At 41.8% G+C, this 24,566-nt stretch overlaps 1 protein-coding gene across 1 annotated transcript in view; it reads right to left on the bottom strand.

Moving 5' to 3' along the window:
• Positions 1-24,566, bottom strand: part of Pik3c3 (phosphatidylinositol 3-kinase catalytic subunit type 3) — an 82,613-nt gene that overhangs the window by 30,193 nt on the left and 27,854 nt on the right. The window contains exons 8-15 of the mRNA XM_051163978.1: positions 24,059-24,163; positions 23,351-23,443; positions 18,271-18,456; positions 14,287-14,441; positions 13,786-13,876; positions 10,796-10,863; positions 4,452-4,557; positions 2,644-2,760 (exon numbers count right to left, since the gene is read on the bottom strand). Coding sequence (XP_051019935.1) covers positions 2,644-2,760; positions 4,452-4,557; positions 10,796-10,863; positions 13,786-13,876; positions 14,287-14,441; positions 18,271-18,456; positions 23,351-23,443; positions 24,059-24,163 — 921 coding nt within the window. The remainder of the gene's footprint in view (positions 1-2,643; positions 2,761-4,451; positions 4,558-10,795; positions 10,864-13,785; positions 13,877-14,286; positions 14,442-18,270; positions 18,457-23,350; positions 23,444-24,058; positions 24,164-24,566) is intronic.

Raw genomic sequence — 24,566 nt, 5'->3', positions numbered from 1 at the left:
ACTAGCCAGCTGCGATACCTATGAACCACACTTACCAGCAAGGCAAGGCACACACAAAGGAGCAAGATGCTACGTTCACACAGCAGCAGCCACCAACAGCTGTCATCCAATGTGACTTTAAAGCAACTTCAAAGGGTGGAAGTCATGCCTGGTACTGGAAATCTACTTAATTTACTGGGGCTAGTGAGGTCATGAACCTCAGAAACAATCTGCTACTTCCACTTTGCTAGAGCAGTATTAATTCCTTACTACATTCTAAATCTTCTTCTCCTCACAGAGAAGTGTAGCCACCAGCTCCTCAACGCCATCACAGAAAACCATAACTGGACACAGAGATCAGACTGCAGGGAGCCCAGCCCCAATGGACAGATCTACACCATAGCTTCTGCATCCTTGGCTCAGTGAAAGAGGACAGAAAGGGGGCTAAAAAGACTATAGGAGCCAAAATACCAAGAGTGCTGGAACACAGTCCAGGAGTGGAGTCATGCGAGGAGAATTCTAAGTGCTGGTGAGAACACTCCAAGAAAACAAGAGTTTCGTGAGCTCAGTTTCTTCAAAACACAGTGTAGCGGGTCGGAGTGAGTGTACTTCACACTGTCCGTTGCTACTTGCTGGGCTAGCCAATCACTCCTCTATGGAGAAGCATGGTTTGCTATGTGCAGCCTGTCTTTGTGACTGTATACAGCTTGAGAGCATGAGAGCTTCGTTCAGGTGACCTTCTTAACTCATAGAGTAGAAGATGTCTCAGGCTCTGAATAAAGTTGCGTTTGCATGAGACTTTAGTCTGCGTAACTTATCAGTTCCATTCTCCCAAGTCCCACTGCCTCTATAGCAGTGACACCAGGAAGCCTGCTGTGAAAGTCTCTCCTAGAAATGGCTGTATAAATAAAAGCAAAACAATAGCAATATCAACAGATACATTAACAAGGAAGGGGCAAAGTCACAAGGTCCCAGACCTAGGCAAAGAACTACAGGCAATTTATTGACTGCTGGGAGAAAAAGAACTAGACTCTCAGGAATGATCTGCCTTAATGGTTGTCCTATGCAGAGGCATATACACACTATATACACACCACCAACAAAAACGGAATCAGTGCCAGACAGTGGAGGGGCACGCCTTTTATGCCAGCACTCAGGAGGCAGAGGCAAGCAGATATCTGTGAATTAGAGGCCAACCTGTTCTACAGCATGAGTTCTAGGGCAGCCAAGGCTACACAGAGAAACCCTGTCTCAAAAAAACCAAACCAAACCAAACGAAAAACATCCACTGGAGTCAGCAGGTTTTAGTGATATATATATGTATGTCCATATAGACATTTGTACATGTAACAAATATAATCAAAGAAAACGTGGCTATCAACTTGAGTAGGGGCTGGAAGGGACTAGCGGGAGGAAAGGGAAGGGAGAAGGAATATTATTCTATAGCAATTAAAAATATTTTTTAAGAATATGAAAACACATGAAAAGATATCTATGTATTTCACTTGAGCAGGAAACACAGAGTACATATACAAGCAATGGCCTGTTATAAATCACCTGCCTTGTAGTAGCAGCAGTGTGGCTTCAAGCAGTCCCTCCTATGAAAAGCTAGATGTCTTCAAGAGTGACAGAAAATGCATTTCTTACTGCAGCTGAGGAAGAGCTAGGAACATACATTCAAGTGGAACTTAAAGTTGAATTTCTTTGTCTAAAGGATTTTTGAAGCCACAGAGAAGTATAATTTTATTTGAAGCTTAATTCTGCATGACAAATATTAGCCAAGTATTCTATTATGTTACCCTAGTGCATCTTTAACTTAAAGAGGGAAATTTCAATCATTTGGAGGAAGCTGCTACCTACTACCCCTGACTCTCATTTTCCTTAGTTCATAGACATACTGGATAGAACACAGGTCTCAGAATCTGTCTTTTATACCCACTAAAGCTCATCTACCCAACTTCAAAACAATCCATTTTCTCTGAAACTGCCAGAATCTTACACTCTTTAAATAGGCAAAACCTGTGCTTTAAGAAGAAAAACCTGACTTCCATATCTAGAGAGATAAAGTGTTTCAATTATGACATATGTATCAGAGGAGAAAGTTCTAGAGTCAATAAGAACTAGATGGTCAAGGAATAGTATTTAAGAACTGCCAAGCAGTTCTTTCCCTTCAGTAATACTCCAAGGCCTCTGAGGTTAAAATCAGTTCGTAACAGGCACAAGTCTGATTATGTTATCTCAGTAAAGGGCACGAATAATCCTCATTCACAAGAGGAATGTGTGAACCAGTGTCTGTGTTCATGCCTTGTTGTCACTTTCCTGCATCTGCAGGTTCCACTCTCAATCTAACAGACCAACCAGAGCACTGCTGATAAGACCAAAGGTCCAAGCTTCGGACACACCCACTGCTGGGGACCAGCTAGGCACTGCTCGGCCATGGACATAGTGGCTCATGTTTTTAACCTAGCACTCCAGAGGCTAAACAGCAGCATGAATTCAAGGCCTGTCTAGGCCACACAGCAAGTAAGAAACTGTCTCTAAGGAGGAGGCAAACCATGTAAATTTGTATAATGTGACAGCCCAATGACAAAACATTCAAAAGTCAGGATTTTAGGGTGCAAAGCCACTTTCAGCCAGCAACAGAAAGCAAACCCTGTGGCTTACCTTTTTCTTGCGGTTTCCACTTTCTCTCTGTACTGCCTTCATCAGGTGGACAAGCCGGTCTACAAAGGTCTGCTGTGCCGCCAGCAAGGAGCGCATGACTCTCACTGACTTGTCACCCTGAGGGAGCAGAGGAGGGAGAATCAGCTCTGCTTTCCTGGTGTGATCTTTCCCTTTCTCCTCGAAAGCTATAAACATCAAAGCAAAGTAAGACTGAAAAAGACGGATTCTCTGATTAAGATAGATTCTCTTGATTTGGAAATAAAGAGAAACCTGCTGTCAAGGGTAAGCACAACCAACAGATTAGGGGAGAAAATTACCTGCCTCCTCAGCAATCCCTAGTCAATATATATGACCATGTGACAGAACAGGGTTTATTTACCCTATAATGCTTCTGTTTGCTAATAAAGACTCTGATTCCAATGAAGCACTATGTAGAAATCTCTTTGAGAAGAAATAATAAAAGGCAGCATACACGTGTTGAGTAAGATGTCTTAATAAACAGAAATCACCATGTAGTTATTCCCAGTTCATAAAATATTATATAATTCACTTTTTCATTTATTCTTCCCAATTATCTGGAAAGTGGAATGGAGAAAATATTCCATTTAAAACACACAAGCTTCTTAAGCTTGAGGAGCCTGTTAATGAGCCTGACACTGCTGTGAGAGCTGTACACGTTTCGTCTACAACTGGTTGTCAAGCCGTGGTTTAGCTCATTGAGAACTTGAAACAGGAAACAGCAGATACAGGAAAAAGATGCCAGGAAGCATTTCAGCAGCATAGCTGGGGAGTCCTGCCAATTGTTTTTCTTTGCCCTTGCGCCCTCTGCTGGCCTGTCCTGGACACTGCCTTAAAGAAGCAAAAGCAGTAGAAAATAGCCCTTTAAGATGTTACTGGAAGGTAAGTGAGTGGACAGCAATTGGGATGTATGTGAATAAATTATAATAAATTTTAAAAATGAAAAAAAAAAAAAAAGATGTTACCAGGGTCAGGTAAACTACAAGAGAACGAGACTTCTGAGTCTAGACAGGAAGAGAGGACAGAAAAGTAAAATGAAAGGAGCAAGAATTTAGTCATTGTTTGGTTCCCGTAAGGCCTATTTAATAAAGAGCAAACACCTGCTATAAGGGTCAGAGTAAATATAAGCCTTGTCCAGTTTCTTACGCAGTGATGCACCCCTGGGTGTCAAACAATGCAGCCTTACACACTCGAAAATGAATAACTAGATTCAGTAGTTTTGTATAAACACAATTTGGGATTTCAAATAATTTTCATGTACCACAGATATTAATCTTCTTTTTTAACTTTAAAAAATAATTTACTGCCAGGTACAGTAGCACACACCTTTAATCCCAGCACTCGGGAGGCAGATGCAGGTGGATCACTGTGAGTTCAAGGACAGCCTGGTGTACAAAGTGAGTCCAGAACAGCCAAGACTACACAGAGAATCCCTGCCTCAGGGGGAAAAAAAAAAAAAGAAAAAAACAAAATAAAACAAAAACAAAAACAAAACAACAACAAACAATTTTACTTTTATTTTATTTGTCTGAGTGTTCTGTGCACCACAGGGATGCCTGGTGCCCACAGAGGCTAGAAGAGGGTAGGGTGTCAGACCCCTGGAACTGAAGTGACAGCTGGTTGTGAGCTGCCATGTGCATGCTGGGAATTGAACCCAGGTCCTCTGGAAGAGCAGACAGTGGCCATTGATCATTGGCCATCTCCCCAGTGTCCTCTTACTTTTTCTCAGCTCATAAGATTACAGAAAAAAACAGTCAGATCCAGGCAACCCAGGTGCAGCATCTGAGTACCTTCAGCAAGGCTTGGCTGAATCTCCTCATGACGCTCAGGTACATCTCATGAGTCTTCGGGTCTCTCTGCTGAGTGTCCTGATCTTCGCACTCCACAATCACATACCTTCAAAAACACATTTAAGATGCTCATATGATGATAAGTGCAGCTCAGATTCATCTTGTAAATATTGGTATTATTTCATAAACTAGATTAACACACAAGTTAAGTGGGAGTGAGGAAACCCTTCATCTCCATCCCTTCAGAAGTTAACACTAAGCAGGAATATAAGCCACCATCAATCCCAATGATCAACAGGGCTAGCATCAACCTGTGCTAGGTGCCATAATTTCTTAGTGATGCCACAGAAATGTGTTCCACTATGTTAGGAAATACCTGGAAACACTACTGTGTTCCTGTCAATGAAGGGCGCATATCCACCAAGTAACTGCACAACAAACATATCCCTTCCCTGTCTCATATTCGCACAATAAAAGGCGTTCTTACTCTGAAAACCCCTCTAGAGCTGCCTTTTTCTCTGACATATTTTTGCAAGAGGACTAAAAGTTTAAATTGATTTTTCCTTTCAATCCAATTTCCTTATTTCTCAAAAACCCATATAAAATCTTTGTTTTAGACAGTTAGCAAACTGTTTTTCTGGATCTAAATCCCTTGAATGATTATAAACATCACACATACATAAATGAGGTGAGAGGGAACGTACAGCGTTTTGATGGAAACAGACCATAATCCATAGCAAAGGTGCAGAATGTTAAAAAGCAGAACCATATGGTACTTGATAATTCTTACAGTCTACACTGTTTAACAATGCCTAATTGTAAAGAAGCTTATAAATCACTCTGAGTGGCAGCAATAAACACAGACTTAGCTCAACTTGTTTGCTCTATCGCCCTTGGAGGGAAGGGGCAGCTGGGTAGGGCTAGTTGTAGCACTGGGGAAGCGGAGTCATGAGTGCTGGCCTGTGTGACATGAGACCTTGGCTCACAACAGTGAAAACGGGGAGATAGGATTTATTTCTCACAACGGCACTCTGGTTGATTCAGAAGATGGCAGCCAAGTTGCAATCCACATAGTCAGAGTCATTCTCCCTCCCCCACACTGCACCCCCTTGTGTGAGTACACAAGTATGCTCAGGAGCATGTGTATGCACTAGTAGACACCCACCTGTATGTATATGTGCTCGTGCCTGTGAAGGTCAGAGGTTGAGTCTGCTGTTTTTCTTAAGAGAGGATTTCTCACTGAGCCTTGAGCTCACAGCAGGCAAGCTTGCTGCTGAACTCTGCTTCTTACTTTCTTTATCCCCAAGGATGACAATTACAAGTGTCCTCCACTCACCTGCTTTTTTTTTTTTTTTTTTTTTTTTTTTTTTTTTTTTGTCAAGACAGGGTTCTTCTGTGTAGCCTTGACTGTCTTGGATTTGTTTGTATGTAGACCAAGGTGGCCTCAAATTCACAGCACTCCCCTGCCTCTGCCTCCCTGAGTCCTGGGATTAAAGGCGTGTGCTACCGCACCCGGCTCTTACCTGGTTTTGTGATACTTATGCTTGACCAGCAAATGCCCTGCTCTCTGAGCATCTCTTTGGCCTCCGCAGAATCCTTTCCATTCTGCTAAGCTTACTCAACTCTACTCCAACTCCAAGAGCCACGGGACACTCACAAATTCCTTAACTGATAACATTTGCCAAATGTCATCCTTTACACTGTTCCTAGAAGCATCTATTCAGCCATCTAAAGGACAAACTGCCAAGACTAGAGAGCTCATATGTGTCTTCTCCACTGTACCATAGCAGGCTGACTTGGGTATCACGCATTTAGGCAAAATCTCAATAATGGTAATTCTATAATATGAAAATATATATATTTCATTCCTGTGAGGTATAATTTCTGTTTTATTACATGGCCTGGTTTCTTGTTTATCCAGTGCTTTTTCAAGCACTAGAACCTTAAAAAATGATGTATTTTTAAACAAAATATATAAAACTGAACTTTTCTTTAATTACTGAATGGCCTATAAATAACCTTTGTGATTTTAGGATGAAACTTTTAACATAGTAAATAAACTGACAAAAAAATTAGTTTTTCTCAAAAGTGAATCAGGAAAGATGTATATTAATCACATGAACAAGAAGGGTGAGGCATGACACAGGCAATCAGAGAGCACATGGCCTGACTAACACCTATGCTCATCGTGTGCTCAGTGCTGGTTCACATATGCAGAGACATGCTCAGCCTGAGGCCCTCTACCTACCCTACTACTCCTCTGCTAGGTCACTCAACCCAGCCTGACACCGCCTCCACCAAATGCTTGTGATGGCACTTGTGAAGGCGCTTATGATGGCGCTTGTGGTGATGGCTCTGTACCAGCCAGTGCGCCTCCCCCAGGAATTCCACATTCGCTTCACACTGCTTCAGCTCTAAGAATATTCTTATTCCTCAATCACCTTTAAAGTTTCTTTAAAATATCCTAATTATGCCCTGCCTACAATGGCAGAAGCATCAGCACTCCCCTTTCCAACTACTGGAAACAGAACTGTGCATACCTGAGCTTGGGGCGCATTCCCACCGTCTCAGGTATGCACTCATACCACAGGCAGGTCTGTCTCCTTTGATGCCACTAAGCACCAACTTTATGATTTGGCAAATACGGCAGCATCTGCCAAAGATACCTTCCTTTCCTGTCTCTCCATCCTCCTGTCCCCCATAATCTATTCATTCACAGCTGAATCCTGTCTCATTTGGGGAAGTCTATGCCCCTTGCTTCTGGACTTCCTTTATAAGCGAGATCCTTCTGACAACTTGTACTGACTATGGTCCCTTGATTGTCATTACTCCACATTTAATTCTTAGCACCTTCCTAGGTTGTAAAGATGGAACTGCCATACCCCAAAAGCTTTCAGAAACCACTGGCATATCTGACATGATTTTATATATATATACATATCACAAACACATGGATTGACTGTTTTAAAGTAGGTTAGTGTTGTCCTCTCTCCCCTAGAGCTAAGCTATACAACAAAGCCCAATGCTCCTGAGGCCTTGGAGTTTCCAGGAAAGTGCTGCAATGAGTTGAGCCACAAGCCTAGATGTAGTACATCATTTCTCTCCAAGAGCTGTAGACTAAACGTTAATAAAGGTATGAGAGATTAGAGACGTTTTATGTAACATCCAAAGCTACCATTAGACACAGGAGACTCTTTAAATGAAATTAATTGCAATTTTCCAGGTACTGTGATGCACGCCCATAACCTCATCACTTTGGGAGGCTGAGGCATGTGCAACTTGGCATCTGGACCAGCATAGACGAGGAAACAAGATCCTGTCTCAAGAAACAACAAAACCAGCAAGTACTACATCAGATTAGACTCAAACATTAGTGCTTCATACTCCCAACATCTTGGGTGCAGACGGCAGGCGAACAGCTGAGGGTCACTTCCCCAGCAAGGGTCAGAGGGTAGCTCTGTTCTAGAGGACTGAGCCAGGACACAAACAAGATAAACTCACATTTTCTACTAAATTCAGAATGTGTGGTCACCTAAGAACTGCACATAAGACTTTCAGAAAAAGAGTGGTTTGCAAGCTCCAAAATCATCAGTGTGATTACACCAGATCTAAGCCTGGCCGCTTGAAGTCACTGGTGGTACCACCATTGTATGTTTCACTTCTTTCCTATGTACTGAAGTAGCAAACTCATTCACAAATAAGCATGAGCATGGCCACAGCATTACTCACCCCCGACTTTGTTCAGTAATCCCTACAGTGTAAACACCATGGGGACCTGACGGTATGTGCTTAACTCCATAATTAAACACCTTTCTAGTACTTCAAGTCAATGTTCTGCTGAAAATCCAATGAGTCACCTGACATACAAACGAGCTTCACCTCCATGGTTGGATGAGGACCAAAGTCTACTCATTTCACAACTCGGTGTTCAACAGAGCCCTGAATGACAGTGCTTCCTCGAACGCTGTCATCTGAAGGGAAATGTGAGAACCAATCCAGGTAGTCAGCTTAAGGTGACATCAGTAGGCTTACTCTTTCATGACAATTTCATTTTGTGATGTAACTAAGTTTCATAACTTTGAAAGGTCTTAGAAGTTAAGAGAAACAAAGTTACAGCATCATTTACTTTCATTTTCAATACACCAAAATTACTGTATAAAAAAAAACGCAATGATTTATAGATTCTGACGCCAACATTTTACAGACTAGAGCCGTAACTCCCTCCCACTGCTCATTTCAAAGGGGCCGTCTGAATGCACAGTTACTGGCCCCTCAAGAATTCACCTACAGCAGGAATCCTATTGAAATCACTGGAAAGGGGAGAAAAATGGCAAAAGAAACCCATAGAGTTCAGAAGAAACCAGCACGGTCAGTTGAACTTGAAATGTAAATTCATTTGTTAGGACAGAGGAAGCTTGTCCAGGCTCTACAGTCTCAGACTTGGTTCACATTTAGAGGAAACTTGATCACTTAAAAAAAAAAAAAAAAAAAAAACTTAGGAAAAAAAAAAACTTTAGACCCCACACTCATAAAACATCAGTGTCTACCAAAGCCAAGAATCACTATTAATAGTTTTTGTCACCAGTGAGCATTTCTAAATATATAATATGTAAAGTATAAAGTTATGCCTCTGATAATGAATAGATGGCACAATGAATCAAGAGACATGGTAGGGAAACCCACATGGAGTCTGAGTGTGCTAGGATGCTCTTAAGAGTGGAGAGCAGCTGGGGAGGCAGAGGCAGGCAGATCCCTGTGAGTTCCAGACCAGCCTGGTCTACAAAGTGAGTCCAGGACAGCCAAGGCTACACAGAGAAACCCTGTCTCAAAAAACCAAAACAAACACAAAAAAAGAGTGCTCATGTTTTATGTTCCCTGTAAATATTTTTTGTCTTTTCTTTTATAAATATTTACTTAGCTTTTCACAAGAACATGTTTTTCTGTAATAATGCAAACAGAAGCACACTAAAGAAATCAAGTAGGAATATAAAACATTCACTTAAGGTTTCTTTTAAATCAAAATAGCAATTTGGCAATATGAGAATTTGTAAGTAAACTCTTAGAAGAAAAACTGGTAATTAAAACTAACCAAAATGTTCTGTGATATATTTTCAAGGGCATCCTAACATTTAATGTGAGGAGAATATATTTTTACGACTATTACCTTCAACTGCTGAAGTAGACACAAGGAGCTACTTTGCTTTCTAGAATTTCAGCCATGGGGCAAGTGGAAAACTGACAGGTCCTCATAAAGAAAATGACTGATGTGTTAAAAATCTTTGGTATCAATTGTTCTTTGTGGTAGAGAAAACCATAAAGACTTAGGGAATACTGTGTATGCGGACCAGCACCATGTTTTTATAAGTGCTCTGGCTCTCCTCCTTTTTGAGAGGGAGCAGCACACATCATCACCTCTGGAGAAGTGAAGAATGAACTGACGCTTCACTCAAAGCACACAGCAGGTGTGTCAAACGCAGCCGAGAATAAGATGACATTGAAAAGTAAGGGACTTACAGAGTGAACAGCTATTAATTCGTGCCATTTATGTTAAGGCCATAAATTAAGATTAAAGCAGACATCATTCCTATAGTTAAAAACTCAGGTTTCCAGTAGGGCTCACCCAGCTAGCTGTGCCCTAAGATCCTCTGCAAAAACAGACAGGGCTCACCTGTCAGTCTAGAATCCCTGGGATTTCTTCCATTTATTCGGTGTTTATCAACATGGCCTCCACCACGTAGAGTCTGAGGGAGCCACACTTCACACTAACTTTGGCACAAGAAGCAGCCTCTGTGTGCCTCAGTTTTACACAGCTTTCATGTAAGCCATGATGGTTATCCTTACCTCACATACCTACACGGGGAGGAGTGAGAATGAATGGACACCGAGACTCCTGTACAAGTGGCAACCCATCTCTCCTAACCAGTGCTGACTCACTCAGCTAGAGCACCCTCCTGCCTCAGCCCTTCATCTCTGGTATGAGGGAAGGAGGCAGTTTTTAATTTTCAATTTCTATTTTGATAGGATCCTAATTATTTGGAAGATAATGTAGAACTACATTCTTGAAAAGTTATAAATTATGATCTACTACTTAAATAGAAAAAAAAAAAAAGAAATTGGGGAAGGGGGGGGTCATCACAGCTGTTTACATCTTAGGTCTCAGAAAACCAGCAGAAGACAGACTATGATGACACTGACTTCTATGAACACAACTATGATGGAAGTGGGTGGCTTAAGCACTGCACCCAGCCATCTTGTTATGGTCTTCATCTTCAATTGTTTGTTTACAGCATGAGAAAAACAGTTCAAAGGAGTGATAGACAGCAAACAAAATTATTGTCACATACCAGTATAAATAATTAGCCAGTGTTGAGTTCTTACAGGCTCTTGATATCAAGAAGGTACATAGATCTTGCTGAAAAATTAAAAGAAATACATGTCACCACCTGAGATCCCAAGCTACTCCATCAGTTCTCATCTGAAGTTATAGTACAGATTTTCATCCATCCATTTATGTCTCCCATCCATCCTACAAGCCACCCACCCCAAGTTGACTATAAACTATGACAATACATAAGGAGTCATGGAATTCCTTGTTCCCTTGACCAAGTTATTTGGTAATGGAGAAAGACAATGAGAAACAATCATGTGGTTTGAATGAATCTGAAAAGACAATGGTGAGACTTAGGCCAAGATGACGGTGTATAAAAAGGCTCTATGCTTGGCGCGCAGCTCAATTAAGATAAACCAGGTTTATGTAACAACTGTTGGCTACAATCCAGAGTGTGAACTATAGTGAAAAGCAGTGGCTGTCCATACGTAAGAAAATACTTCAACAGGCGTTTTGGACAGTTTGGTTAACATTTAGTTAGTCCGGGTGTCTGAAAAGTACAGACCTACAGTCTGTTAAGATGTTTTTACAACAGTCTAGAAAGTGAAGACAGCAAGTAAAACAAGGTAAAAAGTGTTTAGAAATCATAACTGGAAAACATGAGATATATCTTTAAATTTAAAAATTCAATTTACATGATGCTTAAAATTTTTAAACATTTTAAATAAAAACAACAACAAAATCAAGCATACTGTGGACAAAAACAAAATGAACTCACACTGCAGACCAGAGACAGAATAATAAGAATATAGGTACTCTTAAAGGCAAGTATCTCTACATTTTTCACAAATAACAACAACAATAATACCATCTAATTTAGAAGTTAAGAATACAGACCTAAGACACTGGGTAACAATGACACACCAGGGTCATTGTTCAAAGAATGTTATGTATTGTCTGGAAGAATGTAATGACTATGAAACGTGAAGATTAAGAACACAAGTCAAAATATCTAAGTTAACCAGGAAAGGAATATATAAATACAGTAGAATCTATTAACAAGGGACGAGGTAGAGGATTGGAAGACGGATGTACGCAAAGATGAACAAGGAAAAACGTGTATTTATATATAACTAAGAAAGAATAGAGAGTAGTATACAAGATGCTCTATTCAAATATAGCAATAGTCACAAAAAGCCAAACAAACCAAGCAATCAATACTAAACAAGATTGAAAATATCTAATATGTTCAAAGATAAACTTGACATACAAGGCTAAAAAAGTACAATTCACTTAACAAGGAGATTCAAAATTACTTCAAGGAAATGCTTACAGGCACACAGAAAACAAAACAAACAACAATAAAAACAAAACAAAACCCCTCATGATATCCCCATCTACAGGGAATTTTGACCCTATATAATAGATTTAATTGTCAGCTTGATATAATCATGTAGAACGAGAGTCTGAACAAAGGATCTCCTGGTCCAGGCTGTGAGCATGTCTGGAGAGGTTTATCTTGGTCATATTAATTGAGGAACTCCCACCCACCGTGGGTGGTACCATTCCCTGGGCAGGGAATGCTGAACTGAAAGGAGAAGGAGTAAGGTAAGCACAAGCATGGCTGTGTCAATTCACTGCTCTCTGCTCGTGACTACGTGCTAATGCTTCAAGCTACTGTAACCTTGCCTCCTTCACCCCTTGCAATGGTGAACTAACTGGGAATTGTGAAATCAAGCTTTTCTCCCTTAATTTGCTTTTGAAAGGATATCATATCATAGCAACAAGAAACAAAACCAGGAGACCTAGTTATTTCATAAAGCAGCAAACTCCTCAGGAAAGGCTACAAACTGTCCAAGAGTTCAGTGAGCTTGCTCTATGCCATCTGTACAGTGCTGAACCTGACACCTTCTAATCAAGATCTCAGAAAATCAGGCTTTAGCATTTAGCTGGCCATATAAACTGATGCCCAAATTTCCAAGAAAGAAACAAAGAAGTGAGAAGACAGCTCAGGGCTAGAGGAGGAGCAGAGACTGTGGGTATCACAAGCTATCATACAAACAAACAACTGACTCTTCGGAGCCTCGGTGAGTATCAGCTTGACGGTGCTGATGGCTGGTAGAATACAATTACTTTTCTGAAGCCACAAAAGAGGGAGGGTCATCACTTAAAGGGGCCCCTACCTTTCTATGATGGTTTAGATTATTGGAACTCTGTAACAGTCAGCCTAGAAAATGTTGGCCACAGGAAAAATGTCAGAAATAGATTCAAACAGTTTAACTTACAGTTGAATTCATAACCCGGTCAGGTCAGAGCATTCTCAGCATAAGCTAAGGTTACCATGCTCTCCCCTCAAGTAGTTCATCATCTTTTAAGAAAGCACATGTATGGCCTATAGGCCCTATACCAGTGACCACCTACTTCTCCCTCAGACCTCATCTTTTCCAGGTTCAGGTCCTCACCTAGGACTGGGGCCCTGGTGTTCCCCAACACACACACACACACACACACACACACACACACACACACACACACACAGAGAGAGAGAGAGAGAGAGAGAGAGAGAGAGAGAGAGAGAGAGAGAGAGACAGAGAGAGAGAGAGAGAGAGAGAGAGAGATGAACTGATGTATTTTTTCAGATAACTTTGTTTAAGAGAGCTGTTTCCCTAACATCTGCTTAACGTACAATTCTATGGTACAATTAAATACTGACCATTGCACTAACATTCATTAATGTATTATAATGAACATCCTGAGTCTCCCTAATAAAATATTTGAGCTTAGTCTATTTTCATATTATATCTAAACCCATTTATATGCCCCGAGCACCAATAAAATAAACAGCAATACCCAGCACATTACATGAGGGGAAATGTCACAGACACACACCATACTCAATTACTGAACAAAGTTACAATGATAATCAAATGAAGGTCTTAAAGACTGACACAGAATGCTCACTGACAGGGCTCCTTTCACCACAATCTTAGAAAGGTTTGTACTCACCTCGAGGTTTTCCCCATCTGAAACTTCCTTTGATTTAGATGCGGGAGGAGGTGGGGAAACCGGAGGAAGAGGGTTCGTTATAATTTGGGAGCTGAAAACGTAACAGAAGAAATAACCAAGATGTAAAATCTGTTGTAATCATTTTATCTGCAGGCAAGGAGTTGCTACTGTTATCCTCATTTTTAAGAGGAGAAAACAGAGCCACATAATCGAGTATACAACACAGTAGGTTTGCACATCTAGAAAAAGGCTGACCTGAGACTGTAACCCAGGTCCTCTGACTGGGCAGCAGGCAACAGACAGGGCTCTAGTCATTTGTGCATGTATATTCTCGAGTTCACTTGGTGAGTGTCCACACCAAAGTCAGAGTCAAAACTAGAAAAGCTAGAGTCTGTCGGGTACATGCAGTGAAGAAGGAAAGACACCAATATAAAGGGAAGAAGAGGATAACGTGAAATGAAAGAAAGTGTCGTGTGTAAAATAATCTCTGGAGAGCCATACCTATCTATTTCTGCAGAACTAATTCCAGAATTTGACAGACTTTCTGACCCTGAACCCTGACTATCCTTCTTGGTGGGTTCCAAGCCATTCTTTATGTCACTGAAGTTTTCATATTTCAGTGCCTGGACCAGCTGCAACAAGTACATCAGCAAATCCTAGAAAGAAATGAATGAAAAGAAACAGGTATTAGAAGATCAAACAGCACACAGAGTACAGACACAGTTCTTTGCAGAGCCAGGAAAGCATGTGACCCACACGTCTACCTCTTCCGTTTGCTGCCTCTGGGTTGTTATGAAGCTACTTAACTGCTGGCCGCGTCCTTGTGTCTTTATTTACACAAAGACCAGACCAACAAAGACTGCAGAAACAGTCACGATCATAAAATAAGTTAGTGGAAGACGGAGGCTGGAGAGTGCGCAGCACACAGGAAGTGGCCAGCGGATGATTTAAGGAGGTGTGTCTCAACAGCACAACAAGAAAGTGGAGAAGTAAGGAGAAGGTGGAGATGGCCCCTGTAGAACTAAGGGGTTAAAGAAGGGCCTTGTGAACAGCCGACAGTCCCCCACGTCTATGACTGCTGGAGCACAATACACTTCACAGTTTCAAAAGAATGCCTGTTTCAGGACATTTTCTGAGATAGATTTTGTTCTTCTTTCCCTTAGAAGCCAGAGTTCAGAAAACCTGGAGCTGCCGCCCTCCTCCTCCTCCTCTTCCTCCTCCCCCTCCCCATTATATAGTTCTTTGAGAATTCCATTTATGTATACTATGCATGTTCCATATCCACAGACCCCTCTCAACCTTCCAGGGTTCCACTACCACACCCCTCTAACAACCTCATGTCCGTCTTTTCAAACACACATGGGAGACACTGAGCAGATGCTAGCCTTGGAGCCTCGCTGGCTCAGTTGAGTCCCTCTGCTGCTTACTGGCTGTCAGTAGGAGCCTGGAACTGAGGCACAGCAACAAGAAGCTGCTCCTCATCTGACTGGTCTCTACTGTGAAACCTCTAACATTTGTGAGGGAGTGCTACATGCCTCTATAAATGGAGCAATGTGCTCATTTCCAGCACTATTAAGGAAACACTAAAACAATTTACTTTTTAAAAAGGAAAGGCTTTCCTAGAGATGGACAAGACTCAGCCATCAGAAGCAAAAGGACAGCTTCTCACTGACCTGCCCAGGGCAGAGGAAGCTGGAGAAGACCCTCTTTAAGTCACATGTCCCCACATGATTGGCTGGGCATTTGGTACTCTACCCTCAAACAACTCATCTTTTCATTTCTATGGAAATAAATGTACAGGAACACTAAGGAAATCACCTGCTTTCTCATTATACAGTCAAATACAAATAAAAAATTCCTCTAAGCACAGAAGACATTAGCTTTTAAGTAAAACAAAGCAAAAGCAAGGGAGGGAAAAAAAAAAATCAGATTTCTAACCAAATCGATGAAACAGAAAATTTCCAGGAGCCACGCGTATGTGTAATGATCACTGCCTTCCCAGAAACAGTTGTTCTCTGTATGCAATCAAACAACTTGTCTTCAGTGTGTCTCAAATAGCATCCTCACTCAATTCTCATGAAAAGCTTTCCCATCTGAACCATGTACCCGAAACATTTCTAAATAGAATTACAAAAGACCTAAATCATAAATGTATTAAGAGATTTACTTTATGAGTGGTAAAGCCCTAGGAAAATATATCACAATGCAGATTAACATGACGGGAACAAGAGCCAAAGAGTCTATCCTGACTTAAACTCACACACTCACAACTCAGGCATACACAAAGAGCCAACTGAACACAAGAAGAATTAAATAAAATTATCATTAAACACACATCAGATGGCAAGGCACTAACAGCATTCTCATATCAGTAAACGCAAGGCAGAGGTAGACAGTATTTGTGCTTAGCTACAATGAGAGGAGAGCAATACAGACTTGAAAACTTGACATGGCTTTTTTAGTGTCATTTTACACCTGGAAAATATGAGAGCTCAAGAAACATGTATAAGAACCAGAAAGAGAGAACAAAAATAGGCATTATACAATGACAGCTTTTAATTTTATCTAATGAATAAAAGAGATGAGTGACTACTTTGTCACCTCTTACTTTGACTCTTGTGAGGTTTCATAAGACAACAGTTATTCTAAACACCGTGGAAAGAATCAATGTCCAAAAGCTAGGTCTGCCTGTCCAACAGGGCAGTCTTAGTTACCAATGGCCAATGGCTTCATTACTCATGCCAATGTGAGGAAGTGCCCAGAATACAAAATGATGGCATGAACAGTGTGTCCACAGAAGACAATGCTACGCCTAAACGTCCATGGGAACAGGGGCTCCAAGTTCAGGACTTCACCCAAGGATTCTCTCAAATGCCTGTTCTAATTACCAGGCCATAGTTCTGGAACTCACTCTAGCAAATCATCCATCCCAAGGAAGTAGACATGGAAGTCATCTCAAAGCCAGTTGGTAAGAGAAAAGCACACCAACTGGTTATCCTATTCTTAATGGTCAGGCCTGAAAACATACGTACAAAAATATAACATTACAGAGTGTGCACACACACACACACACACACACACACACACACACACACACACACACACACGTGACAACAACTAATGAAAAATGAGGCCATGAATTTGAGAGATAACAAGGAGGTGTATATGGGAGTCAAAAGGGTATCTGTGTCTCCATAGGGGCGACTGTGATGGAGACTAGTGTTGCAAATGATGGCTGAAGACAGGTGAATTCTTTGAAAGCATTTACTGTACTATTTAGTATGTATGTACATGCTAAATACGTACATATATCAATCATAATGTTTCATTTGCCTCTTGAAACTCGTGACATTTCTAATTTAAAATGACCTTTAATATATCATTAATAATAGCTGTTCCACTGGTTCAGTACCCATTTACAACAAGGTTTCACACTGTGTTATAAGTCCAGGCATAAACTAGTAAGTCATGTTTAAGAACACATTCACTATATAACACAAGAAAAACTGCAGATGAGTCTACCTCGCTGGGAATTACTAAAGCAAAGTCCAACAACACATGTGTCAACTAGTGTTCACCCTCCTCAGCAGTGTCAGGTACACAGACATCAGCATAAAGTTTACAGTTGCTCTGAGTACCCAGAGAACTCAGCACCATCTTGGGAGTTTTGGCACTTGTGCACAACTGCCAGCAACTCATGTTCAAGGCAGAGGTTTGAAGGAGAGAGCTGGCCATGCATTTCTGCATTTCACAGGCTCACAGGCTCTGCAGGGCTACAGTTCATGTAGCCTGTGGTCTACTGAACTACTCCCCAGCTGGTACTGCTGCATTAAAGCAGCTTTCATTAGAATCCTTTTCTCTTGCCAGAGGAATACAAGCTCTGGCACCAGTGGAAAGCCCTGAGGGAGAGCCCCATCATGTAACCAAATGGAATTCAGTTTTCCTCTCACAGCAGTCCTTACAGAAATACTTTAAATACTACTGGAAACCTAACTAATATATCTGTATATATCAATGGTTCTCAAACTGTGGGTTGGGACCTCTCCCTTTCACAGGAGTCCTATCAGACATTCTGCATATCAGATATTTACATTACAATCCATAACTAGCAAAATTACAACTATGAAGTAGCAACAAAAATACTTATACACCCAGCACACAGGGAAGCAGAGGCAGGTGGATCCCTGTGAACTCAAGGCCAGCCTGGTCTACAAAGTGAGGCCAGGACAGCCAAGGCTATACAGAGAAACCCTGTCTCAAAAAACAAAATGTATGGCTGGGATCACCACAAGAAGAGGAACCATATTAAGGGCCTTGGTGTTAGGAATGCAGTGAACCACTGGTACATATGTTCTCTTAGAAACTCTTTTTGTCTCTCTTACAGCACACACATGAAGGAGTCTGCACCTAATGACTAGTCTTCAACTAGATGTGTGATGAATGTGCTTGTCAGACTGCCAAGCAGGAGTAATGAACAGTAACTACCTCATCATCGGCCTGCCGCAAGCGGGCCACAGCGTAGCGCCTCACTGTGGGGTTGGTGTAATGTGAGGAGAGCAGCTCCAAGGAGTCCTCCACATCCATTGGCTTCCACTTCCCCAGAAGCTCCAGTGCCTGTTTGGCCTCCTGGGGTAGGTCCCAATTAACACACTTCAAGAACTTTGTCAAAGCCTAGAATCGGAGAAGAGTTGACAGTTAGGAACTATATCCCACTGCCAGGTAAGGGCAGAATCTGTACAGCACACAGGTCCTGGTCCTAGAGCACAGTGGCAGACAGAAAACAACAGCAAAGCATCTTCCCTGTAACTTAATATTTGCCCATTCTGAAGTAGATGGAGGGAGGGAACTAGGTGGGAGATGGGAGGGGAGAGGGGAGCAACTGGGGTGGGAACCAGATGCAGGGAGGGGAGGAGTGGCAGAGGACTGGGAGAGAGAACAGAAATAGGTGTTGAGGTGGGTCTGGGATGGGGAGGCTCCCAGGAGTCTATGGTGATGACTCTAGCTGTGACTCCTAACAGCAGGGGGAGGATATGAACCCGAAGTTGCCACCTCCTATAGCCAGGTGGGACTGCCAGTGGAGGGAGGGAGGCACCAACCCACCTACAAAACCTTTGACTCAAAATTTGTCTTGCTTACAAGGAGTCTAGGGATAAAGATTGAGGAGAGACCGAGGAAATGGCAAACCAATGAGTGGCTCAACTTGAGACCCACCCCACTGGAGAGAGCAAACTCCTGATACCATTAATGATACTCAGCTATGCTGGCAGACAGAAGCCTAGCACAACTGTCTTCTAAGAGGCTGCATCCAGAAGCTGATGGAAACAGATGCAGAGACCCACAGCTGAATAATAGGCTGAGCTCCAGATGTTTTTGTGGAAGAGTGGGAGGAAGGATTGAGGGAACCAGAGGGGCCAAACATACCACAAGAAGACCTACAGTCAACTAACCTGGGCCCATGTAGATTTAGAGACTGAACCATCAACCAAAGAACATGCATGTGCTGGACCTAAGCCCCCTACACATATGTAGCAGATGAGCAGCTTGGTCATCATGTGGGTCCCCTACAATGGGACAGGATACTTTTATTAATGTTTAAAGCCTTATATGGGCACACACTAAGCTATAGCTCATCTAACTAGCGCATGTCTCCTTTTCATTTTCAGCTCTGCTCCAATGTACCTGAGCTCATCTTCCCTACAGTACCACATGTGTAGCCATACTTCCTGACGTGGGGTTTCCAGCTGCCAGTGAGAGCCATTCCTACAGACAAAAATCTAGACTGACACAATCTCATCCATCTCCTTTCCATAGCACTGTTCCTACCTGAATCTAAACTCCTGCTTACAATGAAAACTCATAAGCAGCCAACGAGTGCGTTCAACTGTGGTATCTCCCTCTGTGCACAGAATGCAGGCATTGTCCTTCACACTTTATTACAATAACAGCCTATGTGTTTGCTAAAATAGTCCATTACTACCCCATCTGAACTAGATGTCAACAGTCTTTGTCAAAAACACTTTCAATGTATGGAAGCAGGAACATGTTACCTTAAACGCAGCGAGGCCAAAGGCAGACAGTAAGTGAACCTAGCTAAATTCATTTCTTTTCTGGTTCAATACCAACTAAGTAGGCAACACAAAGATATTTCTGGCCTGATGTCACTGTGCCAAACATTGCCTTCTAAAAACAATAAGCACATCTTTATTAGTGTCACTGAGACAGGATCCCCTTACTACTATTTCCCAGATTGAATCAAAGAACAAGAAATTAATTACCTTAAATATATATAGATAGATATTTATTTACATGTATGCATACATTTGACTGTGAATGTGTGTGTGCATGTGACTATGTGTGCGAGAGTGCATGTGTGCTTGTGTGTATGTGTGTGTGTGTGTGTGTAGAACAGAGGACAGCATTCAGGAGTTGGTTCTCTCTTTCTACCATGTGGACCCTGGGGACTAAACTCAGGTCATCAAGCTTGGTGGCAAGCACGTGTAACCACTGAGCAATCTCAATACCTAATATTTATGATTAATTAACAATTTTTGAGAAAAGTTCATCATATTATGCTAAATTAGAAAATTGCAATACTTAAACTACAAAAATGAGTCATATCTTGTCTGATGTAAACCAAAAATGTAAGTATATTTTATAAATATAAATGGTCTTATCAAACAATGTTATTACAATGAACTTTCTGTAGCAAATAAAGTGAGGACTTCAAGATTATCATCCAACATTTTCAGACACATCATTTAGGGAAAGAAAAAAAAAGGAACAAATTTAATGAAAAGTGTAAAAAGTGTCATTTCCTAATAGCTAATTTCCATCAAATTGTTTCTAAAGTCCTTCTGAGACCACAAATGAGAAATTCTCTTGAAGCCCAAATGGCAACCAACCCCATTCCCATGTGAGAAAGAGACCAAAAAAAATGCTCCAGTGTCAGTAGGGGGTGGCGCACAGGAGCATTTAAGTTCTACAGGCATCTGCATCATCTTAACATCCACAGGCGGCTGTGTGATGAGTACTCAAGCCTCTTAAGTCCAGTTGGCATTGGCTTCTTGAACAGCCCTTACTCTACGCCAATGACCTAAGATGTCTGAGAACTAAGGCTTCAGCAGCAGCTTTGGGGACAACATGCCACATGCCCCACAATTCACATCACTCAGGCACTGCGTTTCTTTTGCTCACATCTACAAGTGACTGGATTCAGTGAAAAATGACTACTAAAATAAAACAAAGGATTTCCCTTAGGAGCCTTTCCATTTACGGACATTCTCAGTAAAGCTGTGCTATGCTTTGCTGTTGTGCAGTCTCATGTTAAATGTAATCTTGCCATGCACATTACATGACTGCAGTGACAAAGCCATGGTGTCTGTGACCACGGGACTCTTCTCTTAGCACAGCTAATTCACGCTCTACAGAATACAACAGCACAGGCCCACGGTGCTGAGAAGGAGGAACAAGCACTCAAAGCCAGAGTAACATAGACTCCTCCTCCCCTTTTCACAGATATAAGGGATCAAGTTAAGACTCATCCACAAAGGGTTCTCAAACATCAATAAATGAAACAAGAAAAGCTGACGAATTACGATGATCCCTAGTTCATTTTCACTTTTACAAGTAGAGCACGCCATGAGACTGCAACACACTGGGTCATCCTCCAGCATGTGATGAGTTTCCTGACGCTAAGCTTTCCTAATGCATCTATGGCCTCTTCTCTATCATCACTGAGTCTTTCCCTTCTCACTCACGACCATCTCAAGAAGCAGCATGTATAACTCTGGCTCTGTAATGAATCCTTATCTGTGTGACAGTGGTGTACCATGTACAAAGTGGCTTTGCTTTGCTGTGGATTTAAAGGTCCCTCGCATTTCATCAGCTCTTTAAGAATGCACGTGGTGCACATATAGTCGTGCAGGTCAAATGTTCATACATGTAAAATAAAATCAATGAATTTTTTTTGTTTTTTTTTAAGAATTAATCTTTGGCTCCTCCACCTAAGATAGAATACTTTAGGAACTGCAAGAGACAGAAAATTCATTATCACGGAATCATCCCATATTAAGTACAGGAAACCAAAGTGTCAATCCATCAAATAACTGGCCCACAGTTAAGAAGCTGCTCAGTGGTAACAGTTTAGACACAACAGGTGCATACATTAGAGGCCAGTCCTGGCAATGCATCACAGCTCTCCCTCCAGAAGCCCCAATCCTGCAGTTTCCTTACCAAATGTCCAGTGCTCAGCTCACCTACATCCTGCAAGCCTGACACTCTGCTAACTCAGTTTCTACATTTCTCCGCTACTCATGCTCTTCCTCTATCTGCGTCGTCTCCAGAACTCACCAGCTTCTCAATCAGTGTGACTGCATTCCTAATCACCCGGGAATGGAAAGGCAAAGACGGTAAGAAAGGAGTCGGGACTGACACTGCTTGTGCTATGGAACAGGTACTGTGTCACTTCACCTGTGCCGGACGCTGTCTCCATTAGAACAAGGAAAAAACAAAGTAAGCCACTTTCTTTCTTTTGTTTGTGCATGTGTGTGTGTTTCCTTTGTTATTGTTGTTGTGGTGGTGGTGGTTTTGTTTTTTTCAAGACAGAGTTTCTCTGCCTAACTTTGACTGTCCTAGACTTGCTCTATAGATCAGGCTGTCCTTGAACTCACAGAGCTCTGCCTGCCTCTGCCTCCCTGAGTGCTGGGATCACAGGCATGTACCACTGCGCCATGATTCTTTTTTTAAATTGAATCACTTCACAACCTGATCCCTGCCGCGTCCCTTCTCTCCTCCCAGCCCCACCCTCAGGCCCCTCCCCCCCATTGCCTCATCCTCTTCTCAGAGAAGGGCAGGCCCCCAATGGGTACCAACCCACCCTGGCACCTCAAGTTGCAGCAAGACTAAGTGTATCCTCTCCCACTAAAGCTTGACAAGGCAGGCCAGCTAGGGGAAATGGATCCAGAGGGCGACAATGAAGTCAGAGGCAGGGCTCTAGGTCTCACTGTTAGGGGACCCACATATTGCACATCTGCTACATATGTGCAGAGAGTCTAGGTCCAGCCCGTGTATCCTCTTTGGTTGGTGGTTCAGTCTCTGTGTGCCCCTCATGGGCCCAGGGTAGTTTTACTCTGTAGGTCTACAAATGGCAGAGGGAAAAACTGAACCCAAATCCACCTTCGAAATTCATTCAGACATTTTCTAGGGGTTGACAAGCAGGAACATTTGTCTCTATTCTGACACCTCTCACTGTTTTTAAACAGCAGTACAGAACGCACACTGCTGTGTGGCATGTTTGCTTACCGTAGCTGCATTTGTAGTGCAATTTTACTTTCCCTTGATCGTTAGTAAAAGAGACTTGATACCTTATGAGCATATACAGGGGGAGGAAATCCCCCTCAGGAACAGTCATAGGGGAGGGGAATAAGGGGAAAATGGGAGGGAGGGAAGAACGGGAGGATACAAGGGATGGGATAACCATTGAGATGTAACAAGAATAAATTAATAAAAAATTTAAAAAAAAAGAGTCTGAGGTAAATTTGATACATAAACTATTTAAGAAACTCACTTTTTCTTGATTAGTAAGATAATATCTAAATTTCCAAACAAGATCTTGTTCTTCATATGTGAGCTGCTTGGTTGGTGGATAACTCACAATAATCTAAAACAAAAGAAAAAGAACTAGATTCGCCAAGCATACACTTGATACATATTTCCATTTCATTTTTTCATTTGCTTGATATTTCTTTAACATAACTAGTACACAAGGTGGGAGAAGGCACCTAGAGCCAAATAAGGCAAAAATGAGCCAAGGCATCTATTCAAGAAACAAGTCATTAGGACATACAAGGAAGGAGGAGACAGCCATGCTCCATATGAACACATGATTTCAGAGCTTATTACATTCGACTAGATAGTAAGGAAGCCAAAGTACAATGTCCCTCATCATAACAGCAAAAGAAACAACACGAATCTTCCTTTTGTCAAATCAAACACAATTGTGAGTGCTTACATTGGAGCCTTCTTAAGGAGCACTTCAGGCCTCATTTCTAAGAACACTAAACTGTGAAAATATTTACAATTTTCAAGTTATGCCTCCACAGAGAAAGAATTACTATGAGACCTGAAATGATTTAAAGAAAAAACATTCTACAGACAACATGAAACTGTTGAAATCATGAAGTTACAAAGTTCATCTAACTTTGAAATAATGTGTAGTACTGGCTGCAAGACACGTCCACTTAGCTGTTTTTGCAGAGCCCTTAAGTTCTCTTACATTTAGCTGGTCTCGGGTGGCAGCGTTGGGTTTGAGATCGTGGTCAGAAGGTCCACTTCTTAAACTCCGAGCAAGTTTGTGGTGTTTGCTCTCCACCAAGTTCTCCTGTAAATTATTTAGATATACAGATGATGTAAACTGTACAAAGGAAAGTTTCGGTAGTCAGAAATGGCAACATCCTTTCTTAAAGCCATTTTAAGATGTCTGCTGTGTGATTCTGGTGCCACTTCAGTGCTGTGGACCCACTGCAAGACTGTGAGACTATGCACGAGTCAAGCTTCAGTAGTGGAACGCACACATACACACGTGGCACTCTGCTTCCTAGTGCTTCCACACACCCGCTATCCTGCCATCCTATCAAGTTTCATCGAGTTCACACTAGTAACTACCACACCAGCCACTCAAGACCTGTGATGTCACTGTACAAGTGAGGCAGTGAACCTGCTGCTTGAATGCACTCATCTGCTGCCGAACCATCAACCATATTATTAATGCTATCTGTGGAGCC

Source organism: Acomys russatus, chromosome 20 (genome assembly GCF_903995435.1).
Source record: "Acomys russatus chromosome 20, mAcoRus1.1, whole genome shotgun sequence".
In the NCBI taxonomy this organism is placed as follows: domain Eukaryota; kingdom Metazoa; phylum Chordata; class Mammalia; order Rodentia; family Muridae; genus Acomys; species Acomys russatus.
The sequence above is the reverse complement of the archived record's forward strand: the minus strand, read 5'-3'. Positions and strand labels throughout refer to the sequence as shown.